This window comes from Gobio gobio, assembly GCF_949357685.1.
Source record: "Gobio gobio genome assembly, chromosome: 12".
Taxonomy (NCBI): domain Eukaryota; kingdom Metazoa; phylum Chordata; class Actinopteri; order Cypriniformes; family Gobionidae; genus Gobio; species Gobio gobio.
This window is the reverse complement of record NC_137105.1, coordinates 37,835,013-37,854,650: the sequence shown is the minus strand read 5'-3', so window position 1 is coordinate 37,854,650 and position 19,638 is coordinate 37,835,013. Positions and strand designations below refer to the sequence as shown.

The window sequence follows — 19,638 nt, the reverse complement described above, 5'->3', positions numbered from 1 at the left end:
TTTATCTGTGATATCTCCTTTTTATGGGTGATACCTTTTTATGGGTGTTTTTTTATATAAATGAATATATATATATATATATATATATATATATATATATATATATATACATATATATATATATATATATATATATACATATATATATATATATATATATATATACATATATATATATATACATATATATATATATATATACATATATATATATATATATATATATATATATATATATATATATATATATATATATATATATATATATATATATATACATATATATATATATATATATATATATATATATATATATATATATATATACTACGACTACTACTATATATACAAACATTATATATATATATATATATATATATATATATATATATATATTATATATATATAATATTTGTTTGCGCACAGCAATTAATCAACTTATATATTGATATGAATTGACCATTTTTAGACACAGCGTTGTCAATTTTAACCATTTTTGCTCTATTTTGTCAACGAAAATAGTTCCAAACTAAGCAGGAAAGTTGCATCTCCAAGCAACACTGTGTGTTTCTCTGTGGAATGTTTCAATATTTTTGAACAAATTGAGTCAATGATTTAATGACCTCATTCATAAAGTCAGTGGACATGAATGAATCATCCGATTTGAAAGAATCAATTGAATTCTATGATTCTATGATTCACTTATTATGACTTGATGCCACCTACTCGCGGTTTTAGTTTAATATTTAATCGTATCATTTAATTTTCCCCAACATTTCATATTTCTATATTCAAAATGTTATACAGTATTTAGAACATTAATCTCATAACATTTAGGCAATTGCAATAAATAGTTTCTGATAAATGGTAAGATAGATTTTGTTGATACTAATTTCCTTTAATTGGTACAGCCCCATAGTTGTAACGCTTAATTCAGCGAAGACGGAGATGATGAAAATATACTACAAGGTTTAATATATAACTCCAAAATAACAGCCAACATACAAAACAGTGTGCTTGTGCACAGACAATACCGGACAATGAACAGAACACATGCAGGAACTATAGCTGCCTTCACGTGCTATCAGAAATGTCCTACTTCCCACTTGATGATCCCACTTGTGATTACGAGCTCATCACATTCAAATGTTCTCATTTTTGAAACGTGTAAATTGGGTTTACTATAAGGATGCATACATTTAAATAATTGTAATGTCCAAGATGTAGAACATCTTTTGAGCATTCATCATTTATTAAATTTTTTTTTTGGTTTTTGAATGATTTAGAGTTTTTTAAAATTGCTTACACACAATTTCTGAAACTATGGCTGCGTTTCTTAAAACTCTACACACAAAACCACAAAACATCCCCCAAGATGCAAAACGTCACACATCTCTTGCAAAAGCATTTTTTTTCAAAAGCAAAAAAAAATTGTTTTTTGCGTTATAACTCTACAAACAGACATCAAATGATTGGCCATATACACGCCAAACAGATTTGAAACATGTAAAACACTATTATCTTGTGTATTTTGCTTGTTCAGTCTGAAGTGGAATACAGGACTTTTTAATAGAACAAATAGACTGTATGTACAGTATGTATGCACAATTGATAAACTTTACAGTTATTATAGAACTGAATTCACACTGAATTGACTTGAGCTGTATAATGACACTATTGGCTTGTTTAGAGCTGCTTGACAGCAGAATTTGAATGTATTACTATTGTGAAGCTGCTTTGAAACAATCTGTATTGTGTAAAGTGCTACACAAATAAAGGTGACTCGACTTGTGTTCATATTCAGTGTGTTTACAAAATAAACAGAAATGCAAGGGTCAAAAAATATTTGTTTCTCAAAACTTACGGTTTTATACACATTTTTTTGGTTGTAGGTAATCGGGAAATTATTGTGGCATTTAAATGACAGTGTTTTCTAAATGAAACACCAGTTAGCTTTGAGTGATGTGTAATGTAGAGAAATGTGTTTTGCATTTTTCAAAAAGTTTGTTTTACAAATGCAAACTGAGTGTAAAGCATATAATGTGTTTGCAGTTTTGCAGATTTGGTCTGAAGATTAGGTATATGAGTGAATGGTTACGCTACAATAAGTCGGCATCGAGTACCACTTTTAGTGCATTTAAAAAAAAAATGTGTGTGTGTATGTGAGTATCACTCATACCTGAAGTTGAACTGATGAGTTGAAGGACAAGTGGTCTCCTTGTAACAATTCCTGAGCCTCTAGGCAGGAAATCTCTGAGAATACAGCATTGATCATTATGTCAAAAAACAATGTCACATATCAGTAAACGTATACAATAGGCAGACAAATCCTTGTCCAAGCCAGATACAATTCTCCTTCCAGAAAAAAAGAAAAAAAAACTACACATAACACTTGATCCCCCACATGACACACTGACAGAGTCCCTGTCTGAGGCACAGTGCCAGAGACTCTTGCATACTTAGACTAGTCCAGTTTTACAGTGAAACCATAAACCTCGTCCCACCTCCTCACACCCTTCACGACCCTCATATACTCTGATATTTATGGCACGTTTTCATACAACTTGTACTGGCCTGCACATTTACACGTGAGTTGTGGGATAATTTAGCTTTAAATAACCAGAAAGTATTCAATTCATAATCCAACCCAGTTCATTTTCACCATATGTGCAGATTACATGAGTGCACACTATAAATAAAACAGTCCAGTAGAGGAACTGCAGCTGGATCACTGATATTCTTTATGGGTGATGTTAAAATACCTCCTACCCCTGTTTAAAGTGCAGTGATATATCTAAATAAGCCAAATCTTAGTTTGTTTACCCCAAAAAAGTGTCAACACCATTGTAGCTCTGTTTTCAGCTTGCGGCGGATTCAATGGTGTGGACCTGTTTGTCTTGGAAACAATTTAGATTTTTGTTTTTCATCCAATCTATTTCGAAAGAGGCAACAATACAATGATGGGGAAAGTTTGACTTTTCTATGGAAAATGTGTTTTCCATTTGGTCTGATAATTCCCAGGCTTGAGATGGAGTCTCTATGCATGATAAAGATGATAGTGGAAATAGGGTGTGTGTGGATCTAAAACAGAACTATTTCCCAAAATAGAGGGGAAGTCCCACTGGATTAGACCTAGTTAAAGGCATTCAGGGAGGAGGGCAGACTGCAGGTAGAACTAACATAGAGTGCTTCATTGAATAGCGTAGAGTTCTGCAGTGATGATGTATTTTTGTAGGCCAATCCGGAAGTTAACATCACCCTGGTTCCCTCAACAAAAACCCAATAGGATTTTTCCATTGGCTTTTGGATTGGTGCAGATTTGGATTATTGGCTCTGTGACCAAAAAAAAAACCAAAAGATTCTTAAACATTTTGTTTAACATGATAATCTTCACAAATGAACAGAGCTTTTATTAATTTTAAGACCTAAAAGTTCAGCCAAAATAAAAATTCTGTCATCATTTACTCACCCTCAAGTTGTTCCAAACCTGTATGAGTTTCTTTCTTCTGTTGAACACAAAAGAAGATATTTTGAAGAATGCTGGTAACCAGACAGTTGACGGCACCCATTGACTTCCATAGGAATAAAAATACTATGGAAGTCAATGGCTACCTTCAACTGTCTGGTTACCAACATTACTCTAAATATCTTTTACGTATAACAAAGAAACTCATCCAGGTTTGGAACAAAATGAGAGTGAGTAAATGATTACAAAATGATTACATTTATGGGTGAACTATCCCTTTAAATACAATTGTCAGATGCAAAAATCTAAATGAAGACTATAAACGAACCATGGTCACATGACTTCAAAATCACCATCATTAAGCTATTACCGAGAGTATTATTGATGTATTTTATGTTTTTATGTATAAAAGTGACATTATCTTGAGCTTGTGTTCACCACAGACCTTATTTTAGGTACTAAAATTCCACTGACTTCAGGATAATGGAACTTCGCACAGCCATTGTGTCAGGGTTGGTGAAGGGATGAGGCGAGGACTCAGATGCAGAGAAAATATGGGCTTTTAATGATAAAAATAAAACTAAAACAAGACAAAACAAAACTACCCCGAGGGGGAAAAACAGACTTGACTTGACTTTACTTGGCTTGGCATGACTTGACAGGAGCAGGGAAACAAGAGGTACATTCGACGACGATTCAGCACTGGACTGCAAACACTAGGAGATTAAATAGGGAACAAACAAAAGAGGGTAACGAGGGAAGACAGGTGGGGAAAATGAACCAATAATCAGGAAACAAGGTGGGCAGGGTTAGACAATGGACACGAGCACATGGCACAAAGAAACACTTAACAAGACATGTGCTCACACCAAACATGACATGAACATGCAGCTAATGAGAACTCACCAGCTGCATGTTCACACAAAACATGACAACATGACGTAGCACGTAGCCAGTGAAAAACACCAACCACGTGCTACACAACATAAGACAAAACATGAAAGCACACGGCCGATGTAAACATGAACCGTGTGCTACACAGAACACAACACAGACAGAAGAGCACACGCTCACATGACAAAACAAACACGCGGAGCATGAATGTCCGAATCCCAACACAAAACTGAAACCCAAACTAGACCGAAGTGCTGGGATCCGAACACCACGCCCGCACACAAAACACAAGGACAGAAGAGCACGCAGCCTGAGCATGCTCAAAGCTGCGCGCTCACACAAGACAAGACAAACAATACAGGAGTGTCAGGGCTCTGTCACAAAACCATGAATAAACTAGACAGAAGTGACAGAACCCTGACACTACCCCCCATCAAAAGGGACGCCACCTGGCGTCCCTAACGAGGGACACCAAAAACAAGACAGGAACAAGATAACACGACAGAAACACAGACGAAACACAAGACAGGAAAATCAAAACACAGAGACAAAGAGGGGAGGGAGGGAGGGGAGCCAAGTCAGAGCCAGCAGGACAGTCCAGAGAGTCTCCAGCGTGGACCAGGGAGGGACGGGTGGGTTGAGCCAGGGAGGCTCAGGCAGGCCTGGAACCCCAGCAGAAGACCAGGGCGGAGCTGGAGGGACAGACCAGGGTGGCTCCGGCCAATCAAGAGCCCCTGCAGACAACCAGGGTGGTGCTGGAGGGACGGACCATGCAGGCTCCAGCGGGTCAGGAGTCCTGGCTGAAGGCCAGGGTGGTGCTGGAGGGATGGACCAGGCAGCCACCAGTGGTTCAGGAGTCCTGGCTGAAGGCCAGGGTGGTGCCGGACGGACGGGCCAGGCGGGCTCTGGCGGGTCTGGAAGGCTGACTGGGCCCCTCACAGGAATCAGGACGGGAGCCAGAGGCATGACCGGCAGCAGGACAGGAGACAGAGTCAATACCAGACATTGATCAGGGGCCGGAGACCTCACCGGCCTCGGGTCAGGGGCTGTGGCTGGCAGGGCAAGGCGAATGGGTGGTGCGGGCAGCGCAAGACGCCTGGGTGGCTCGGGCAGGGCAAGACGCCTGGGTGGCTCGGGCAGGGCAAGACGCCTGGGTGGCTCGGGCAGGGCAAGACGCCTGGGTGGCTCGGGCAGGGCAAGACGCCTGGGTGGCTCGGGCAGGGCAAGACGCCTGGGTGGCTCGGGCAGGGCAAGACGCCTGGGTGGCTCGGGCAGGGCAAGACGCCTGGGTGGCTCGGGCAGGGCAAGACGCCTGGGTGGCGCCTCTGGGCCGGCAGCAAGCTCTGGGATGGCCTCTGGGCCATGTAGGATGGAGGAAGCCTTCTTCCTCCTCCTCCTCCCCCTCCTCCGAGAACGAGGCGGTGGTCGGGTGCTTACCACCTCCGGGGGAGCTGCAGCCTCTTCGGCCATCTCTGGGGGAACTGCAGTGCTGACGGACGCCTCTGGGGGTGCTGCAGCTTCTACGGCCGCCTCTGGGGGTGCTGCAGCTTCTACGGCCGCCTCTGGGGGTGCTGCAGCTTCTACGGCCGCCTCTGGGGAAGCTGCAGCCTCTTCGGCTGCCTCCGGGGGCGCTGCAGTGTCTACAGCCGCCTCTGTGGATGCTGCAGAGTCTTCGGCCAACTCTTGCAAACCTGCAGCGGACACACACAACATGGGCAAACCTGCAGGGTGTGTTGCCCCCACTGGATTGGAGACAGTTGAGTCGGGCCGGTTCTTTTTCCTCCTCCTACTCCGTTTCCGGGTCATCGGAGGGCTGGGGCTTCCACTGACTGCCGCCTCTGGGGGAGCTGCAGTGCTGACAGCCGCCGCTGGAGGAGCTGCAGCATCAATGGCTGACTTAGTCACCTGGTGAAAGAGAAACTCCACAAATTCCCCAAATGTCAGGTGATCCAGCGCTCTCATAACCCACCAGTCACGGGGCTCATCAAGGGCGTAGTTGAAAAGGTCCTTGAGAGCAGCGTCGTTGAACCCCAGACCCTCAGCAGCGCTGCTGAATTCCAGGGCAAACCTTCTTAGATCAGCCCCCTCTTGGTGAAGGGAGCTCAAGGCCCTGAACTGGAGCATGTGCTGGTAGAGAGGGCTGGAGACAGTGGAGGCTGGTGGATGGGGTGAGCCCTTCTTCTGCTGAGTCCTCATTTTGGCTGAATCGTTCTGTCAGGGTTGGTGAAGGGATGAGGCGAGGACTCAGATGCAGAGAAAATATGGGCTTTTAATGATAAAAATAAAACTAAAACAAGACAAAACAAAACTACCCCGAGGGGGAAAAACAGACTTGACTTGACTTTACTTGGCTTGGCATGACTTGACAGGAGCAGGGAAACAAGAGGTACATTCGACGACGATTCAGCACTGGACTGCAAACACTAGGAGATTAAATAGGGAACAAACAAAAGAGGGTAACGAGGGAAGACAGGTGGGGAAAATGAACCAATAATCAGGAAACAAGGTGGGCAGGGTTAGACAATGGACACGAGCACATGGCACAAAGAAACACTTAACAAGACATGTGCTCACACCAAACATGACATGAACATGCAGCTAATGAGAACTCACCAGCTGCATGTTCACACAAAACATGACAACATGACAACATGACGTAGCACGTAGCCAGTGAAAAACACCAACCACGTGCTACACAACATAAGACAAAACATGAAAGCACACGGCCGATGTAAACATGAACCGTGTGCTACACAGAACACAACACAGACAGAAGAGCACACGCTCACATGACAAAACAAACACGCGGAGCATGAATGTCCGAATCCCAACACAAAACTGAAACCCAAACTAGACCGAAGTGCTGGGATCCGAACACCACGCCCGCACACAAAACACAAGGACAGAAGAGCATGCAGCCTGAGCATGCTCAAAGCTGCGCGCTCACACAAGACAAGACAAACAATACAGGAGTGTCAGGGCTCTGTCACAAAACCATGAATAAACTAGACAGAAGTGACAGAACCCTGACACATTGAAGAGGAGTGGACCAACATTCCACAGGCCACAATCAACAACCTGATCAACTCTATGCGAAGGAGATGTGTTGCACTGCGTGAGACAAATGGTGGTCACACCAGATACTGACTGGTTTTCGGACAAACCCACAGTAAAGTACAGTAAAACTGCACACTTTAGGGTGGCCTTTTATTGTGGTATAATCATGCAGTCTTATCAGCATCTTGATATGCCACACCTGTGAGGTGGATGGATTATCTAGGCAAAGGAGAAGTGCTCACTAACACAGATTTAAACAAAAGTGTTGCGTTTATAATTTTGTTTAGTGTAGATTCACAGTAGTGATTGTTTCATTATAAATATGGGTATTATCTCCAAGATGGACACCCAACTTAATAAATGATATTTACCATCTACCATCAAATATTAGATCAAATTAGCGCAGAATCAACTTTGCGTTGTTGCCCTCAATCGCGTCAAAGATCAGAACAATTTCCACATGCATCTTGAAAAGCGGATGTTTTTGAAAGTGCTGCAGCAAGTTTTTGTGCCATCTAGTGGTTTAGAGGAAAAATAAAATCAAAGGTGCCTTTAGCCCCGTTGTACCCTACATTGGGGCCTTAAAGGACAACTCTGGTGAAAAAAGAACCTAGGGGTAATTAACACATTGTTACCGAGTAGATCGTTCTCTGGGATGCATTTTCATGAAAATCGAATGTAAAGAGTTTTATCTCTAAAAACAGATTAGCTTATAACACGAGTAAATGGGGCACAGGATAAGTAAGATTAAATCACTAGTTAATACCACTAACAAGGCTCAAAATAGCCTCACACTAACACGGTAGCATAATGAGGGTCCCTACATGCAAAACGAAGCATTGAGAACTTTGTAAGTGTACAAACAGTTTAATAAGAAGATACTTTATAAAGACAGAACATTACGCGTATACAGACAGGAGCCATCTTGGAAAACAGTCTCGACGAGTCGAGCCACGAACGCTGTGCTAAGTGAGCAGGTCGATAGGAATTATCGCAGCTTTGCACAGCGTTCGTGGCTCGACTCGTCGAGACTGTTTTCCAAGATGCATCCTGTCTGTATACGCGTAATGTGCCCCATTTACTCGCGTTATAAGCTAATCTGTTTTTAGAGATAAAACTCTTTACATTCGATTTTCATGAAAACGCATCCCAGATAACGATCTACTCGGTAACCATGTGTTAATTACCCCTAGGTTCATTTTTCACTGGAGTTGTCCTTTAAAGCCCCAATGTAGGGTACAACAGGGCTAAAGGCGCTTTTGATTTTATTTTTCTCTAAACCACTAAATGGCACAAAAACTTGCCATCATATATTCATATTTTAGTCATGAAACTTCAGTACATGAACTAGCAAGCCAGCCAGCAGTATTTAGCTTGAACTTTCACATAGGCAGTGACTCATCTGTGTGTTTGACACATGGCTCACTCTTCTTCAACAATGTCCTTTACATTCCTAGCCAATTACCCTTGACCTCCACTTTCTAACCCCTTAACAAAGCCCCTCTTGACTCAACTGCTCCAGCTTCGTCTTCTCCCCCATGTCATCCCTTTCTCCTTCACTATCTGCTTATTTCACCCTGTCCCTCCACCAGTACCCAGCATGCATTACTGAATTGAGCACTGCCTGTGTAACATAGTATTAATATTTACATTATACATTATATATTTTTAGCGGGTGTTCAACTGAGCATTTCAAGATTGATTAAAGCACTAGCTCAAGCAAAAATTAACATTCTGTCATTATTCTGTTAAGCTCCAAAACTGACAAAAAGCACCGTAAAATTAGTCCATACAACCAAATGCCATATGTACGTAGGTTTTCATATATATACTTTTATGGAGCTTTTTGTTGTAGTTCTTTTGTACTGGCCTCCATTTCATAATATGGAAAGGAGCATCATGTCGTTGTTCCTACTGTGCAAGACAAATAAAGTCATATGGGTGCAAGACAAAACCAATCAAGGGTATTTGGCAATGACTAGGCTTTCATTTATGCCTACTGAATAGTGTCATCATTCTCTTCTGTCATCATTTACTCACCCTGTTGTTCCAAACCTGTATGACTTTCATTCATCTTCGAAACACAAATAAAGATATTTTTAATGACACCCAAGATATTTCTGTCCATGTATTGAAAGTCTATTCCACCAAAACTTTGATACTTAAAATGGAAGCTGAAATGTACTTGCTTTACGTGCAAGAACCAATGAGGTTTGCATCAAGCAAGTACGGTTGAGCTTCTGTTGACCATATTTGATGTGCTTTATGCATGATATAAAATTATTGGGCCCTATATTAACGATCTAAGCGCATAGTCTGAAGCGCATTTAGGACGCGTTTAGTGATAGAAAATGCGGTCTGCGCATGGTCCAAAAGGGTTGTACCTAGTCTCTTAATGATTCATGGGTGTGTTTTAGGCGTAACGTGCAGTAAACCAATCAGTGTCTCATCTCCCATTCCCTTCAAAAGCCAGTTGCACCTGCACCATGACGGATTCGCTATTTACATGGTGGAATTTGCGAGCTGAAAGACTGGACGCATCTCCAGAGCAATCCTTTTATTTTTAATATTTAAAAATGTCCCTATTTGTGTAATAAGCTGTGTAATACCTGTTGAGTGTACGCGCGTTGTGCACCCGCCTATATGCGCATATTACTAATGCGCCCTTTAAATAACTAAAAAAATACTGCGGCATTGACTTTGGACCAGGTTTTTGTTGGTCAATGGCGCAGTCGTTTTCAGTTGCCTCAAAATAGCAACACGGCAACAATGTGCCTGAACACACCTCGTTTTCAGACCAGCAAGTCCATGGGCGATGTGCGCGAGTGCATTTGCTATTTAAACAACGTGGCGCTGGACGTGAAAATGATAACTGAAACTAGCAAAAAACACTTGCGTCGTCATGTCTGCCACATTGTGCCGGGTGTATGATAGGGCCCATTGTGCCTCTTCAAAAGACTTGGATTAAACCATTCAATTCATATGAGTACTTTTACAATGTCTTTAATACTCTTTATAAACTTTTTGATGTGTCAGCAGAGGGACAGAAATCTCAGGTTTCATTAAAATATAATTAAATATTTGTGTTTTGAAGTTTTACAGGTGAGAAAGTCAACATGATGGTCAGTAATTGATGACAGAATTTTAGTTTATGTGTGAACTAATAACTTTGAATGAATAAATAATTTAGCTCTATTCCTTATATATCTATTCCAAACGTTGTATTGCTGCACTTCTTGCGTTACATTTATGTTCTCCTCTGGGTAATTTGCTTGTGTTTTAGTGTTGCTCATTTGTATGTTGCTTTTTTTAAAGCTGCTAAATTTATAAATGCAAATGTAATGTAAACCAGTGTCTGTCCCTGGGAAATTCCTCAAAAAAAAAAAAAAAAAAAGATTTCAAATACATCAGCAAAATTTTATTTCTGCATTTTGGCATTTCATCTACTAGTCATGTAAAAATCAACTACATCCTCTACTAAACCAAAGCACTACGCTCCTATCAGTGAGATCTAATTTCACTAACCCATTTCTCCAGGCATCTCTGGTGTTCCACTGACTGGCAGTGATACTGAGATCACAGATGGCTGAGGGTGCAGTGCTCTCCATTCATATATAACCCATTGCTATGGATACATACTCATTATTTGCTGTGCATGAGCTCTTAGTAGGCCATCATATGACTGCAACGCATAAGTTCATTCTGGTGCATAAATGAAAACCATTTGCAACAGTATTTCAGTTGATCAAATTACATTAAAAGAACAGAGGCGGACTCTACATAACTTATTATATGGTCAGGTGTTCTGAAGCATAGAGAAACATGATTTTGATTTGAGGGATGTGTTTGATTCCTATGGAATGCAAGATAGAATTGAATAAATTAAAGTGCCCCTGCTTTTTCAATATTACCTTTCATGTCGTGTAATATATTGCTATTTGTAAATGTAATAGTTCTGAAAAAGTTTTAAAGATCAAAGTGCTCAACAAATAAAGTTATTGTCTTGTAAAAGAAAGAATCGATTCTGAAGTGCCAAAATGAGTCTCACTTCCTGTTACATACCTATTTAAATATGTAACACATTTATATAGTGCCAGCCTATGGTATTCATTGGCTGCCTGTGAACAATGTCTACTTTGGCCCGCCTTCAAACACGCCAGTTTTAGCTGAGGCCTGGAAGAGTTTGGTTCATGCTGTTGACATTTCGAGAAAACACTGTTTTCAGCGCTGCAAATCCACTTTGCATGCACTTCAAAAGGATGAGGACTCGCGCTGGAATTGATACAGTAAAACCGACGGTAATGTGTATTAAAGGGTTAGTTCACCCAAAAATGAAAATTCTGTCATTAATTACTTACCCTCATGTCGTTCGACACCCGTAAGACCTCCGTTCGTCTTCGGAACACAAATGAAGATATTTTAGTTGAAATCTGATGGCTCTGAAAGGCCTCCATTGGCACAATGCACGGTACACTCTCAAGACGAATGAGCAGTTTGGATCGCCAAATTTCAGCAGTTTGGCGGTTTGACACGCGATCCGAATCATGATTCGACTCACTGATTCATAACGCTTCGAAGCTTCATGAGGCCGTGTTTTGAAATCGTCATCACTATATAGGTCGTTATTTAGGGTTTTTTTGCGCACAAAAACTATTCTCGCCCATAAAGTTATTTTAGAACCACTGTAGTGAGATGGACTTTGTAACGACGTCTTTAGTACCTTTTAAGGGTCTTGAGAGTGTACCGTGCCATTGTGCCAATGGAGGCCTTTCAGAGCCATCACATTTCAACTAAAATATCTTCATTTGTGTTCCGAAGACGAACGGAGGTCTGACGGGTGTCGAACGACATGAGGGTAAGTAATTAATGACAGAATTTTGATTTTTGGGTAAACTAACCCTTTAAGTGCTAAGAAAGCCTCTGGAGCTGAAATTCAGATATGGTAATAGGCGTTTGGTTTCCGACATGCGCTGTAAGCGGTAGACCAGTCACAACCATAGACAATCCAAAAATATGGACAGTGCCTTCATTGGCATCCGCTGAAGTAACCGAAGCCTCCGGAGGTCCAAATATGGCGCTGACATCTTACGCAGATTTGGGACCGAGTCTGCGCTGTAGTAATCTCAGGACCGGAATCTGCGCGGTAGAGAGCAGGAAGTAGAGATACGATATCAAAAGCCCACCCACACTCTCACAGATGCAGAACAATTCATTATGTTGGTGTGAAATAAACAGTTATGGAAATGTAGAAATTCAGTGACAACTTCACTAAGAAAAGCTCTCAATCTCAGCTGTCAATCATGGCAACACACCCCCCGTTTTTATAGCATCAAATAACTAACTAAAACCAAACTTATTTAAAAATAGGAACACTTGAAATAAAATCATTGTGATAAAAACTGCCTACAATGACAGAAACCAACTTTTGGGAAAAATAATTTGAAGTGTAATTTGATTGTTTAGTTTGTCTCATGTCCATTAGAAAACACGGAGGGGCGGGGGTTATGAGCTATACTGGGACCAACCACCTGGGGGCAATCGAAGCGCGGAGGCTTCAGTTTCTGACAGGAGTGCCACAGGCTTGGTCACAACAGACTGGGCTGTCTGACCAATCAGAGCAGAGTAGGCAGTGCCGGTCTTCCCTGTACGCAAAATACCGAACCACTAGGGGGCCCCCTTGCTCTCAAGAGTGATTTATTGCTGTGTTTTAGTTTTTGCTTTTGGCTTCCAACGATTTCCTTTAAAGCGGTGCGGTGTCACCATACATAACATCCAAATCAGTCGAATCCTATAACGTCATGTGTAAAAGTATACTGAGCTGCGAAAGATACGCTGTTTAACAGGTGGTTTTCTGTCTGCACGATCTGATATGAAGAGATACACGGACAAGTACAGGCTACTTTGTGCTTCGGACAAATACATACAAAAATATGTCAAAATGTCTGTCTTGGGGACTTTTTTCCAACTTCAAAATCAAATGCTTGTCAGTGTATTCATAGTTTTCACGTGACGTCACACCATTATAGGAACACCCACCTGGAGGGACAAACAAGGGTATCCTCCATTGCCCGACAGTAATTTTTACCAGGTTTGTAGTACGTTTTAATGTAGCAAGACTGTGATATTAAAATACCAAATTCAATATACATCTTATTGATGTTGCATACTTTGTACAGGCAAGCAAATGAACATAGAATATTAATGCAACACAAGAATATTAATTTTTCCCATCGAAAACCATTATAAAGAAATTGTGTTACGTTCATATTATTCTTGGCTCATCTACTCGCCATATAGTATGCATCATCAAAAATGTGTAAACTGAATTTAATCTTTTATTGTCACTGTTAGTACATTATTATGCGCTAATAAGGATTCTTTAGCCTGGCGTCGGTTCATCCCGATCAGTCTTTCTGCATTGTAAATCTGTGTTTAAAATTAAGTGGTGCAACACAACTCAATTTAAAATAAAACCCATATCATCCTTGATTAGGGTTCAACTTTGCTTAATTTAATCCTTATTGGTGCAACTCACCCTATAAGTGTTTTTCACGTTAAGCATTTTAAAAACGTCCTGCTGTTTTTAGTGATTGAAATACTGCAGCAGGTGCTGTATATGGATCACAAGTGCCCAAAACTTGAATCTTGTTCACATATTCTTTTTAATTGACAGGCTTGTGCTGCAGGTCTATGGCTGTTTTGCCCTCCAGGGCTCTGTGACAGTCATGTGACTGAAAACTATGAATTAGGTCTGTGCATTTGGTTTTAAAGTGACAGCAGCCTAATGGCTCGTTTCCACCGAGCGGCACGGTTCAGCACAGTTCAGTACAGTACACATTTTTTGCAGTTTCCATTATCAGAAGTTGTGAATGGTACCCTAACTCCGAACCGTAACGTACCACTTTTTTGCCAACCTTCCGTTAGTGTACCTAGCACAGAAGTTGTTACTAAAGGGTGGAGTTAGACTCACTGCAGAACGTTGATTGGTTGACAGAGAATCGTCACTTGCGTGTGCTTTTTCGGCTGTTATTCCTTGGAGCCTGCAGCCTTGGCTCAAACAAAGCGTGTCGTCTTCTTGTGACAACAACCACATGCAGAGAAGCAAGAACAAGATCCGCTGTATGTCGTCCATTGTTGTTTACTGTGTCGCTTTCCTCTTTGTGCGAGAATGCTGTTGATTGCTACACCACGCCTAACCGGTGGAAACGCAAACCGGATCAGGATTTATGGTCCCGAATCGTTCTACACCGAACCATATACCGCACCGCTCTGTGGAAATGAGCCATAACAAACCCGCTGCTCTCTCTGTTATTTAATGTTAATCAAACAAGAAAAATGAGAGAATCATTCACTGCTCTTCACTGAATAACATTAATAACTTTAATAAGAATCAATGTATATTTAAATCATACCGTGAAGACTATGCAATGTTTTATTTATTTTACTTTTTTATATTTGATAACTTTATTCAATTTCTGTATTGTAGGATTTTATTAGTAGTAGGCTTAATTGTTCAATTCAAGCATATCTTTTTCCTCTTTGATTTATCCTGTTGTTTTTAATGTTTTATTGTATTACTGAGCATTTCTTCTCACTGTTGTTGGTTGACAGTGAAACTGCTCTGAAAGAACAGATTAAGGGGGTTGGGGTCATTTGGGGGGGTTTATGAACGCACTAACAGGGGCTCCTGGACAAAATTTTGCTTAAGGCCCCCAGAAGTCTAGGACCAGCACTGAGAGTAGGGGTTTAGAGAGACTGTTCGAACAAACCGTTTTCAGACTCTTTGAGAAATTAGGTTTTGTACAATGTACATTATCAGAAAATGTAAGTATTTTTTGACCATGGGTGCATGTAAACCTGTTGTAGACTTCCAAAACAAAATTAGGAATCTTTAAAATGGCACTTTAAATTCTGTGTAAGTCACATGGGATAAAACTGTCTGCCAAATGCATAAATGTAAACTGTGATTTTGTAGCATTCCTCTAACTCAAACAGTAGAGCACGGCGCTAGAAATGCCAAGGTCATGGGTTTGAATCCCAGGGAATTTCCTTTGAGATGTGGGTATTGCACTCAAAAATGAATATGAGCTTGCAGTTGATTGTGGAGGGACGGGGTTTAAGCATACTAAATTATTAGAGAAGGTCTGCATACATTACCAGAGAGAAGTCAGTCATTTTCAAAAAGAAACGTATACGTGGATGATTCATTCACAATAAGATCCATGACATGCATTTTTAGGGTGAATTTTCATTTCGTGCTGACTTTAAGCATGATCTAAGGGTGGTCTAAGAATGTAGTCACATGTATTCCACATATTTGTGGCTGTTTACATTATCATAAAAGGAGCTGTAGCATAATGCAGTGACACAAGGAATATAGATGCCATCATGTTTCATCAAGTGTGTAGTCATCATCATCATTTAGTGCAGCTTTCACTTTTCAAAAGCATTCTTTACTTTTTTTTAAATAATTTTTGAAAAGAGGAACATGCACTTTCAGGGATGTATGAATTTTGACATACAGTATGTGATTGTTCCAATTGAACACAAAATCTTGGGTCAACACATGTTTTATACAACATAACAGTTGCTATACAGAATATAAGAGTCATTAAAAAATAACAACCTGTCTATAAAAACAGAGTAAACTGCCTGAGAGCATTAAGCCTCACACACTGAGATTTTAGGACGATGATCAGAATGCTTGAGCGCCTCCCTCTCAGATAAGCAAGAAGCCTGTATCAGTCAGACACACTTATCTTAAGCAGGCTATATTCCCTTCAGCTCACCAAACTGATATGCACTGAGCAAACAATAGCTTTCACTAACAATCACAGCTTCCTGTTGGACAGGCCCAGTCTTTCCATCCGGAAACCAGCGTGCAAAGAGAAGATCCTGTGAGGTTCTCTTGCACAAGGAAAATAAAAGATGATTAAAGGCGTGAAACTGTATGCCTTACAGGGACTCTTAAAAGGGTTATATAATAGTTTGGGGTCTGAGATATTTTTTTGTTTTTGAAGGACGTTCTTATGCTCACTAAGGCTGAAATTATTTAATCAAATGTAATATATTTTAAAATGTAATTTATTCCTGTAATGGCAAAGCTGAATTTTCTGATTTGGTGTTTAAGAAACATTTATTATTATTTTATCAATGTTGAAAACAGTTGTGCAGATTAATATATTTGAGGGAATTTTTGCATTTTGTTAAGGATTCTTTGCTGTGCGATGAATAGAAGGAATAAATGAAAAGAAACATGACCCAGAACTTTTGAACAATAGGGTGTGTGTGTGTGTGTGTGTGTGTGTGTGTGTGTGTGTGTGTGTGTGTGTGTGTGTGTGTGTGTGTGTGTGTGTGTGTGTGTGTGTGTGTGTGTGTGTGTGTGTGTGTGTGTGTGTGTGTGTGTGTGTGTGTGTGTGTGTGTGTGTGTGTGTGTGTGTGTGTGTGTATACACTCAGTTAAAGGGTTAGTTCACCCATAAAATGAAAATTGTGTCATTAATTATTCACCCTCATATCGTTCCAAACCCATAAGACCTTCGTTCATCTTCGGAACACAAATTAAGATATTTTTGATGAAATCAGAGAGTTTTCTGAACCATCCATAGGCAGCAACGTCATTGCAACTTTCAAGGCCCAGAAAGGTAGTAAAGACATTGTTAAAATAGTCCATGTGACTCCAGTGGTTCAACCTTAATGTTATGAAGCGACGATGCATATGCATACTTTTTGTGTGCAAAACCCCCCCAAAAATAACGACTTCATTCAACAATTTCTTCTCGTCTGTGTCGGTCTCCTACACTGCTGACAAAGTAAACACAGTACAGCGCTTTCATAGCGCTATGGCAGAATGCAGAATTACCATTGGCTGACGCTGTACAGGTGAGCACCACGACGGATGCGTGTGATGCTGACGCATGCAGGAGTTGGCCAATAATCTGACGTAGAACCTGGAATCGCTGTACTGTTTTTACTATGTGAATAGCGTAGGAGACTGACATTGAATAGAAGAGATTGTTGAATAAAGTCTTTTTTTTGCGCACAAAAAGTATTATCGTCGCTTCATAAAATTAAGGTTGGACCACTGGAGTCACATGGACTATTTTAAATGCCCACTGAATTGCCTTGAAACGCACAGCATTATTCGATGTGTTGACGTAATTTCCCCTGAAACGGCTCCAGCTGTAAGCAGCCAGCGTTTTACTAATATCACAGTTTGACTTGAGCCTTTCTGTTTGGTAAAGCCACAGTTTCCTCCTAATCTCTAACCATTTATCACCATAATCTTCTCCATATCGCTTTGAACAGCATTCTGTGTAGAATTCAAATGGTCCGATATGTTTTGTTGTATGCGCCGACTTGCGCATATGATCCGCTCTGCGTTCTCGTGTCCAGACCAGAGCTGTTTGTGTGTGTGTGTATGTGTGTGTGCTGCGGCGGTGCGCGTGAAACTAACGTGAAACCAGATTTCATTCGCCTCAACTGAAAGCATATTTACACTGTCTGAATCGGTTCCTTGCTGCCCATAGATGGTTCAGAAACTTCTCGGATTTCATCCAAAATATCTTAATTTGTGTTCCCAAGATGAACAAAGGTCTTACGGGTTTGGAACGATATGAGGGTGAGTATTTAATGACAGAAATTTCATTTTTGGGTGAACTAACCCTAACTTAATTTTGTTGTTTTGTTTTTTTTATGACCATGTTTTAAAATTCAGAGGGTGGCAGAAGAAACCAGATAGTACATCAAGCTGTTTTAACTCAAGAGATTAATAAAATAAATGGTATCCCTTTTGAAATGACCACCTTTAAAAAACAAGGGACCAAACTATCAGATTCAGAAAGAAAAATAATCTTAAAAATATGGTCTTAAATTCTCTAATCACCACCTTGTTCTCATGATCTGTATAGTCCAGAGAAAATGTAGTCAATCTTCAGATTCATGGCTCACGGACTTGGCAGGCCATTAGACAGATGGAGGAAGAGGTAGTGACTGCTCCCGACTACAGATGAGAGCATGACCATCTGCACCTGCTTCAGCTATACACTACAGTGCATCTGCCGAAAAGTGACTCAATTCAACATCATAGCCGATTAATCAGTTGATTTTGAGATTTTTGGCCAATAACCATGTCTACATGGCCATTTAATGTTTTTATCCATTTCTTTTGTTAGGATTTTGACATTTCTATATAATCCTTCAGTCACCCTGATACCTACCTACCACCCAGATACAGATATCGGCCTGTTTTTGAAACCCCACATGGTTTGGCCAATAATAATGGTTTTAATAACGTCTTAGCATTAGCTATTCCCTGGAATGTTCAACTGAACTATTAATTATAATACACAACTATCTATTCTAGACAGTACTGGCCCGTTATGATGGTGTCATACCTGCCCACGAAATTTTCCAGGACAGAGCTTTTGCCTGCGCTCTGACCCCCGACCACTGCTATCTGCGGCAGGTCCAAGTCGCAGCTCTGTCCCATGGCACTGAAGGCGTCCTGCAGGCGGTTCACCAGCGGGATAAGCTCCTCCATCCCGCGGTTGCCCATGGTTACGGAGCCGCGAGGATGCGGCGGGCGAATCACTGGGCTCAGCAAACCTTTGTTTATGTAACGTTATAAAAAAAGAAAAATTACAATTGAGAGAGAGAAACAACCTGCCAACTTTAAATAAGCGCAGTTTTTCAAGATAAAGTATCTTAATCAATCACTGGTGATATATACAAAACTAATAATGATACTGCGTTAAATGATAGCCTATAGTTTTTTTTTTTTTTTTAACAAAGTTTATGCAATGAACATACTAATCGGTTACATTTGTCAATCAAAAGCAGTTTAATTACGTTACCTGAAATTCGTTTTCCAGAGCGTTGGTCCTGACCATAGACCGTAAAAAAATCCTGACAGACGGAGCAGTACAATGTAACGGCGCTCGTGTGAGCACTAACCAGTGACTGAACTTAAAAGCACACACCCCTTTCTATACACGACGAACCGAAAGAAACTATAAGGCGATATATAACGAAACCAAAAAAACTATCTTCAACGAAACTCTTCGTTTAAATAATCGTAATAATATATCTTTTAATTAGTCCTGAACTCAACTTGTGGTCGAAACCTGACAGCAAACTGTCCGTTTTTCGTTGAGTGCGCTTGCGCGTGCTCGCGCAGACGCCACTCCTCTCGAATATAAAGATACATATTTGGGGCTACTC

General features: G+C 40.6%; 1 protein-coding gene across 3 annotated transcripts in view; it reads right to left on the bottom strand.

Moving 5' to 3' along the window:
• The window catches only part of dnm3a (dynamin 3a), a 66,993-nt gene extending 47,385 nt beyond the window's left edge, over positions 1 to 19,608 (bottom strand). For all 3 annotated transcript variants that reach the window (XR_013817641.1, XM_079831425.1, XM_079831426.1), the window contains exons 1-3: positions 19,272 to 19,608; positions 18,813 to 19,023; positions 2,180 to 2,253 (exon numbers count right to left, since the gene is read on the bottom strand). Coding sequence is in view for 2 of the 3 variants with exons in the window: in XM_079831425.1 (XP_079687551.1) it covers positions 2,180 to 2,253; positions 18,813 to 18,973 (235 nt within the window). In the remaining variant the exon portion in view is untranslated. The remainder of the gene's footprint in view (positions 1 to 2,179; positions 2,254 to 18,812; positions 19,024 to 19,271) is intronic.
• Positions 19,609 to 19,638: the final 30 nt, after the last annotated feature.